The sequence below is a fragment of the Fukomys damarensis genome, unplaced genomic scaffold (assembly GCF_012274545.1).
Source record: "Fukomys damarensis isolate Sample0158 unplaced genomic scaffold, DMR_v1.0_HiC HiC_scaffold_22, whole genome shotgun sequence".
Taxonomy (NCBI): domain Eukaryota; kingdom Metazoa; phylum Chordata; class Mammalia; order Rodentia; family Bathyergidae; genus Fukomys; species Fukomys damarensis.
Genome location: NW_022900934.1, coordinates 23,601,305 through 23,609,896, shown reverse-complemented (window position 1 = coordinate 23,609,896; position 8,592 = coordinate 23,601,305). Strand labels below are relative to the sequence as shown.

At 50.2% G+C, this 8,592-nt stretch overlaps 1 protein-coding gene across 1 annotated transcript in view; it reads left to right on the top strand.

Moving 5' to 3' along the window:
- The window catches only part of Mmp24 (matrix metallopeptidase 24), a 30,977-nt gene that overhangs the window by 18,750 nt on the left and 3,635 nt on the right, over positions 1–8,592 (top strand). Inside the window, exons 5-8 of the mRNA XM_033767104.1 lie at positions 1,453–1,614; positions 3,662–3,876; positions 5,374–5,512; positions 6,975–7,241. Coding sequence (XP_033622995.1) covers positions 1,453–1,614; positions 3,662–3,876; positions 5,374–5,512; positions 6,975–7,241 — 783 coding nt within the window. The remainder of the gene's footprint in view (positions 1–1,452; positions 1,615–3,661; positions 3,877–5,373; positions 5,513–6,974; positions 7,242–8,592) is intronic.

Sequence of the window (8,592 nt, the reverse complement as noted above, 5' to 3'; positions counted from 1 at the left end):
CAGTGCTTATGAGGCAGGCAGCGGAACCACTGAGCCAAATCCCCAGCCCCTACCTCCCTGGACTTAGAAGTGGAAGAAAGGAGCTGAAACATGACTAGGGCTAGGACATCAGAGGCAGAGTTTAAGGGACATGCAAATGCCAGCATTCAAGGCAAGCAGGAAGCAAGACTGTCTCTACAATGGGCTGCCCAGCTCTCTCCCCCAGCATTTCTTTTCCAAAACTGGGATTACTTAATACCCCCAACTTCGGGTCTTGCTCTGTCCCAGACCTACAACAGAAGCTCAGGAGAGCTAGCTTTGAGAGGATCTGGTTGTGGAACCACTGGCCATCTGCTTCCATTTGGTCAGTGGGCTTGTTCCACACACCAAGCCTCCATCTATGTATAGTAACTACAGTGGCAGCCACTCAGGCCACACTACTGTACCATTGCTATCTTGAGGTAGGCATGATTCCCATTTTATAAAGGAGGGTACTGAAGTTCCAGACGTAGACACATGACCATGGTCACAAAGCTGGTAACTGTAGAGTTGGAAATGAGGGTGCCTTCCTGCTCTGGGCATGCTTGTAACCTGCCATGCCACCACCTCAGTTTCACACTCAGGATCCTTTGTCCCACTTCCAGCAGCTGGATTGTGTCTCTACTCACGCTGGAGTCCTCGCCTCGATTTGCCCTGCAGTTCAGTTCTTCCAGGACTGGAGTCCTGCTAAGGGAGAGCTGCCCTGCCAGCCAGCCACCCCCAAGACTTTCTCTAATTGTCCCCATCACTGCCGCATTGGCTCAGGCCCTTTTCTTCTCCCACCTGGACCCCGACACAGGCTTCAGAACTGATCCTGCAGGTCCCTGCCTCAGGTCTCATTCCCTCTAATCCTTCCTTTAACTGCGGCCAGGGTGATTTCATCCCCACTCTACCTCTACTCTTGCTTACACCTCCAACTGGCCAAGGAACGAATCCAGATTCCTTTGTAGGGCATCACAGAGCCCTGTTTGCCAGCTTGGCTGACCTCATCTCCCCTCATGCTTTGTTCCAGAGCCAAGTGGAACGAAACTGCTTGTCCCTGAACCTGGTTTATAGCATTCCCTCTGCCAGGAATACCACCCCCATCCTTCTCCACCCCCTGAATTCATTCTCCTGACCAACTTCTTATCTTTCAGGCCTCAACTTAGCTTCACCTTTATGAAGCATTTCCTAAGCATCTTCCTCCGAGTTTAACGACAACTTTCTCCTCAGAATCCCCCTTGACCCTTATAGACATCTGGTAAAGCACCAGGAATTCTGTGTCACTTATGTTGTTTCTCTCTCCAAGACCCCCACTCTTTGGAGAGGTCTGGAAGGCAAGGGTTGCTCTGATTTCTTTATATGTCCCTAGTGTTCAGCACAAAAAGGATATGCTCAGTATTTTCCCAAGTAGTGGACTGATTGACTGATACCCTCCTGTGTCCCTTTCCACAGGGAACGACCTCTTCCTGGTGGCTGTGCATGAGCTGGGCCATGCACTGGGACTGGAGCACTCCAATGACCCCAGTGCCATCATGGCGCCCTTCTACCAGTACATGGAGACACACAACTTCAAGCTGCCCCAGGATGATCTCCAGGGCATCCAGAAGATCTATGGTGTGTGGCAGGGAAGAGAGGCCACTGCTCTTTCCTCAGGGCTGGGTTGTAGCTGCCTTCCTGTCAGGAGCAGGCGTGGGATGGGAAGCCTTGCCACCCATCAGCACTGCTGTTGTGTCTCTGTGCACCAACCTTTACTAGGCTTTCCCTGAGAAGCCTAGGGTGGGGTCTGACCTGAGACTGGGAGGGACACAGGTGAGCAGGGCCCGCTCATTCTCTCTTCTCTACCTTCTCCCCTTTCACACACCTCCTCTCTCCTCCTATGCTCCATTCCCTCCCTCTACCAGATGGTGACTGGGCCCTCTCCTGGGTACCCCTACTAGCCAAGGACAGCCACACATGTATCTGAGTAATAGTGATACAACGTGATAGATATCGTGGCCACAGCTTCGGACTTTAAAAGGAAAAAAAAAAAAAGGAGAGAGCTGTCTTGATATGAAAGGCCTTCCATCATGCCTCTCTCCCAGCTCAGGACACACTAGCATGTGACGCTCTGGTTCTGGTCAGTCAGTACAAATGGGAAGATCAATTTATTTGAGTAAATGTTTGTCATCAACACAGCAGAGCCCCCAGGCAGTAGAGCACAGGAGTGGGACTCCCTCTAGAGGAAGTGTCCCAAGCAGAACCCTGGACCTCAACAGGTGAAGCAGCAGAGGGCTGATGGGAGCAGCCTACCAGAGGTAGAATGGACACTATCTGCTGACAGATCAGGTGAAGGGAAGGAGTGAGGGGAAGGAGAGGAGGGAGGGCTAAGGATAACACCAGTAGTTCTCCCTTTTTTAATCAGGGGACAATGGAATTTACCTATCTGACTTAGGATCTTTAGTCTCCAAAAATAAATAGCCACAATGACTATTAAAATTGAAATGCATATTACTTAAAGTTTCAGACCTCAGTCACATTAAGAACTAAACACTTATTTCAATAATTGCCATACATGCCTGTGGTTGGAGGCTACTATCAGGGACAGTGCAGACACAGGACATTTCCATCACTATGGATCAGCCTACTGGACAGCTCTGATGTACAGTCTTTAAAGCCATAAACAGGGATGAGCCACTTAGAGCTGATTCTCAACTTGACCTCCCATTGGAATCACCTTGGAATTCAAATACAAAACACTGACTGTCGGCCCTCATCTCAGAGAGTGGGGTTGGTTGGCCCAAAGTGCTTCCTGAACATCTGGAGTTTTAAAAGCTCCCCAGGTGATCCTGATACGCAGTCCCACTTGAGTGGCACCAATTTAGTGATGAAAGAAAATGTCAAAATTGAAGAGAAGGGCCGGGGATTTAACTCAGTGGTTCTGCCACCTGCCTTGCAAGTGCAAGGTCCCGAGTTCGAGCCCCAGTACAGAAAAAAAAAAAAAAAAAAACCTGAAGTGAAGAGGCCCCAGGAGGCTGAGAAGGAACAGCTCTGGAGAAGGCAGGGAAGCCAAAGAGTATACAGCTTTGGAAAAGAGGAGCATGTTTCAAGACAAGTTTCTGGGATCTTGCTACTCAACACAGGGCCCCAGACTAAAAACAGCAGCATAACTTGAGACCTCAGAGACAGGCAGGCTCTCTGGCCCTACCCCAGTACCTCTGAATCCTAATTTGCACCTTATCAAGATCCCTAGATGATTCATATGCTCATAGAAAGTTTGAGTCACCAACTATTGGATTCTACAACATGGTAGTCATTGGTGATTTTGGACAGAGGCTTGGGTAGGGAGCAGAACCAAGGCTGAAAAACAAAGAGGGCTGAGAAAGTGGGGCCAGCATGTATGAAGGTGAGCAGAGGAAGAGGGGGCAAGTGGACAGCTCACTCTTGCAATGGAAGAGAAAAGAAAAGAAGAGAAAAGAAAATACTAGATTTGGGGGTAGAAAGATGAGCAGCCCCATTTAGTGACTGTTTTTATTTATTTTCTCAAAAACTAGGGGACTTAAGTCAGGAAGAGGGTACAGGGGGCTGCAAAGACTTGATCAGGGCTGCTTGGGTTATGACAAGGCAATGGCAAAGGGTGGTAAGGAACAGCTGCCCCCCCCTAAGATGCATCCCTTCTCTCCAGGACCCCCAGCCGAGCCTCTGGAGCCCACGAGGCCTCTCCCCACACTCCCAGTCCGCAGGATCCACTCACCGTCTGAGAGGAAGCATGAACGCCAGCCTAGGCCCCCTCGGCCACCCCTGGGGGACCGGCCATCTATGCCAGGCGCCAAACCCAACATCTGTGATGGCAACTTCAACACAGTGGCCCTCTTCCGAGGCGAGATGTTTGTGTTTAAGGTAGGGCTGGTTGACTGGTGCCACTCCAGTGGTTCCCATCCACTCCGACCCCAGCAGGGAAGCAAAGAAGCTGCTACTCTGGGCACCTGGACAGAGCTGGCCTGGTGGCTGGAATCCAGGGTCTCTTTCTGGTGCTACTGAGTAAATTGTTTCCAAGAGGTGAAGGGGGAAGACTGGTGATCCCACACCTACCCAGGGGTTAATGCTGGCGAAAGTACTGCAAGTAGTTTCTGGTTGTGACCTTCAGCAAGTCACCGCCTTTATCTGGACCTCAGTTGTCCATGTAAAACCTGGAGGGTTATTCCTCTGACAGAGGGTATGGGCGGACCAAATGTGTGCTGGCTTGGGTGGGGCTACATCTTATCACCTGCCCCATGCGTGTCACTTCTGCCAAGAGCTGGCCAGGCACTACCTGCGTGGTGTGTTGCAGGCTGGGTCCTGGGGGTCAGACTTTAGGTTTGGAATGCAGGCTTCTGACGACCTTTGGGATCAACACCCATGAACAGGAGGAAAGAAAGAAAGACAGGGTGGAGGGAGAGACTGAGCAGCCCATAATCCTGTTGCAGACTTGACCACCCTACAGGGAGCTCTGGGATAGCCCACTGGTCATCCTACATTGGATGTCAAATGGCAGGAAGTTTATACCTCCTACTTCATTCATTGAGGGAAGTTCTTCGAAACTGAGGCCATTCCCAGAGGGACTCACAATTGAAAACTGCTTGCTGCTGTATACCCAGCTACCAGAGTAACAGCTTCACCAAAAGGGATCTGGACAGTGTCTCCATCATACTGAGTGGCCAAGGGGTGGCCTATTGCCCTGCGGAGATCTCCCTAGCAAGCTTCTAGGGCTGAACTTCAGGTGATACGGATCAGCCTCAGCCCTGCCTCCCACTGAGTGGCTCTAGACCTGTCACTTGGCCCTTTTTTAGACTCTCAGTATCTCATATCGATTTAACAGAGTTGTGAAAGTCAAAATAAGGTTAGAAAACTGGACATAGAGGTGTTTGGTAAAACATCTTAAAAGGTGTTAGGTCCCCCCGCCTTTCGTACCATCCTTTATGAATCATGTTTCTTCTTCTGCACTTTTTTTTTTTTTTAATCCTCACAAATGAACTGTTCATAGGCAAAATTGGATTTTCTCATTCCCATTTACCAACCTGGTCTTCCCACCAGCCCAAGGTGTGACTCTCTGATGCCCTCCTGTGGCAACTCGAGGCCCCGGCATCCTCCTTTCCAGCTTTTCCACACCTCTCCCACGCCAGGACTACGTGCTGTCTTATGATCCCCAAGGCAGCAAGAGACATCAGGAGGCTTAAATGAAGACTTACATGAACATTCCGTCCTCCTCTGAGAACTGGAAGCAGATGGATAGACTCCACCAAGGGTTGCAAGGCTGGGCCCAGATGATGGTGTTGGGTTGCTGGGCCTGAGCCCAGGGCTGAAATCACTGGATTCAGAAGCAGTGCCTGCCATGTCTCTTTTCTGCTCTTCCAACAGGATCGCTGGTTCTGGCGCCTGCGCAATAACCGGGTGCAGGAGGGCTATCCTATGCAGATTGAGCAGTTCTGGAAGGGCCTGCCCGCCCGCATAGATGCAGCCTATGAAAGAGCTGATGGAAGATTTGTCTTCTTCAAAGGTAACTTAGCCTGTGCCATGGGATGTGGAACAGTTCCTTGCCCTTTTGGGAACCTCATTGCTCCCACTGAAACTGGAAGAGGTAGTGTGGAAGGCAGAAACTCTCCAAGGGCCTTCTAGGCCTAACAGAGACACTGATCTCTGACAGGATAAACCTCTTCAGGTAGGCAGTAGGGGGACATCAAGTCAGGAAGTGATGTTGAGAGTCTATATGTGAAGGTTTCAGGGTGACAAACTCCACTCACATGAAGTAAAGACCACTCAACACTCAAGGGAAGGGCATTCTCTAAGTTCTGGACGAGCCCAGAGGGAGGAAGTCACACAGGGAGACCAAGAAGGGAAAAGGGAGCTAACATGATGACCATGGGTCCAGCACTGTGCCAGGTTATTTCTTGTTGATTATCTTGACTTGGCCAGGCCCAAGAGGGGTAAGATACAGTCTGAGGAAAGCCCTAGGGGGATGGAACAATATGGGTAAGGCAGTGGTGGAGTGTTCATTCAGCCACTGAGGCTCCACCCTGGAGAGCAGTGAGGAATGGCCTGGGAAGGTCATATGGAGGCTGAGGAACATTGGTTGCCAGGTGGAATATGGTCTGACTCCAGTAGGCTAACACTGGAAATCCACTGCCTGTTTTTGAACAGCACAGAGTCACAGGGCAGGTGGTGACACAATAGCATAAAGGTAGGAAGGTTGTTTTGAAGGGAGTTTCTGGACTTGAGGAGAGCGTTGTCCATGAGACCCAAACCAGGGAAGATCTGTGCAGCCAGAGGACAAGGGACAGCTCTAATGAGACTCAAAAGGACTTATAAGCAGCTGAATACTGAGATGGGAAGGAAAGACAGTCAAAACTGATGCCAAGCTGGACACAGTGGTACTTGCCTATAATCCCAGCCACTCGAGAGGCTAAGACAGGAGGATCACCAAATTTGAACCCAGCTTAAACAACTTAGTAAGACAGGTGGGGGTAGGGGCACTGCCAGATCTTTTTCTTGGGGACCCTAGGAGGCTGAAAGGTGATGAGGAACAAGACCCTTCTGTGGCTCATATGAGGAGTTCTGGGAAGCCTGCTTGGAGCTACCAGGGCCATTGGAGATCAGAGTATCTGAGGCAGTGCCCAGGTCCAGTGTGAAAGTAGCTGTGAGCTGTAGCCTCAGAGTTAGATGATACCAGTGATAGGCTGGGAGGTGGTAGTGTGCAAAATCACAGGAATGGCTGAGATCACCAGAGAGAAAAGAAGAGCAAGTCAAGAGGGTGGGGGTGGAGCCTGGGCAACAGGTGGCCTACTGTCTGTCAGGATCTGTGACTGGCTTCTGGCTTCTTGCCCCCAAGCTCTGCCAGGGCCCAAGGGGCTGAGAGGGCTGACACTTCGTTTCTGTGAATGAGGATGGGCAAGTGACACTATCCACAACCCCTGGCACTGAGTGGCTAAGGAAGACTAACTCGGGGCTCCTCTTGCCCACAGGTGACAAGTACTGGGTGTTTAAGGAGGTGACAGTAGAACCTGGATATCCCCACAGCCTGGGGGAGCTGGGCAGCTGCCTGCCCCGTGAAGGCATTGACACAGCTCTGCGCTGGGAGCCCGTGGGCAAGACCTACTTTTTCAAAGGCGAGCGGTACTGGCGCTACAGCGAGGAGCGGCGGGCCACAGATCCTGGCTATCCCAAGCCCATCACCGTGTGGAAGGGCATCCCACAGGCTCCCCAAGGGGCGTTCATCAGCAAGGAAGGATGTATGTAAGGGCTGGGTCCAGTGGGGATGGGGGCTGATTTTATGGGTTCTCCTCAGGGCCCTGGACATTCTCTCAGATATCCAAGTTTGAGAAACACCAGCTGGTAGCAGGAAATTGTGCCCTATGACCACGTTCACAAAGTACATTAACTTGCTTACCAGCTACCAGATCACAAGTTTTACCTATAGGAATGATTCACAGTTAAGAGGTTTTCCTGGACTGACTTCATTCCTTCAGACAGCATTTCTTACTGGTCTCAGATGTTATCTAGGGGTTCCTCAGATGGTCAAGTCTGAAAAAACAGTGGACTGGGGTGGTCCAGGGGTACTTTTACACAGGGCTTGAGAGCAGGACGCTTTCAATTTGTAACACATTTCCTAAGATTTTCCTGAAGACTGGGCTGGCAACCAATCACCATGGCTGCCATCAGGCACTCAGCCTGTCTGCCCACCAGACCAGGAGATTCTCAAGAGGAGGCGTTCAGTCTTGGCAGGCACAGAGCAGGCATCCATGATTATCTGTTGATTCGGTCAAAAGCACAGACTCTCCAGTCAGGCTGGCTGGGTTCACATACCACCTCCCCAACTTTTTCTATGAATTTGGACAAATCATTTATGTTTTCTCAGTCTCCTCATCTAGAAAATGGGGAAAATAATGGTATTTTATATAGTGGCTTTGTGAGGATTAAATTACACAGAACACGTAGCATAATGCCTTCCACATGGTCTATGGTATATAAATTTTAGCTGCTACCATCATCATTTTATTGATGTGTTTCAGTAGAAGGATAGAATTTGTTCTTTTACCCCACAAATACTGAAACCGGTTTGTGTGGGAGAGGCAGAGAATATAGCAGTGAATAAGACTTACATAACCCCTAGTCTAGTGGCAGAAAACAAATCAGGTGGCAACCAAAGCTAGCAGGGAAACAAATGCTGAGAGAGCAACTAGGCAGAAGATACCATTTCAGAGACCATGGTGAGGAAGGGCTGAGGAGGCATCACCATTTCAAAAACCAGTGGCTACACGCCTTGTGTACCAGTGCCTTCCATACGTGGTCTCCCTTTTTGGAGAGCCTCAGAGATAGGTGACATCAAAGATCTTGACCAATAAAAGTCCCAGCCAGGGTGGGAGCTAGCCAATGACGAGAGTCTGAGTGAGTTACTCTGCTGTCTGTGGACTGGCTGGGCTGCTAGGGCTGTTGCTGGGAGCTCAGGGAGTGACTAGCAGTAGCTTCCCAGCCAACCTCCTCACTTCCTTTCCTTCCAGCCTTCCTTGAGAAGGGTCCCAAAGACCCTACATTTGTGTTGAGACATATGTGCCAAGAACAAAAAAAAAAAAAAATTGTAAT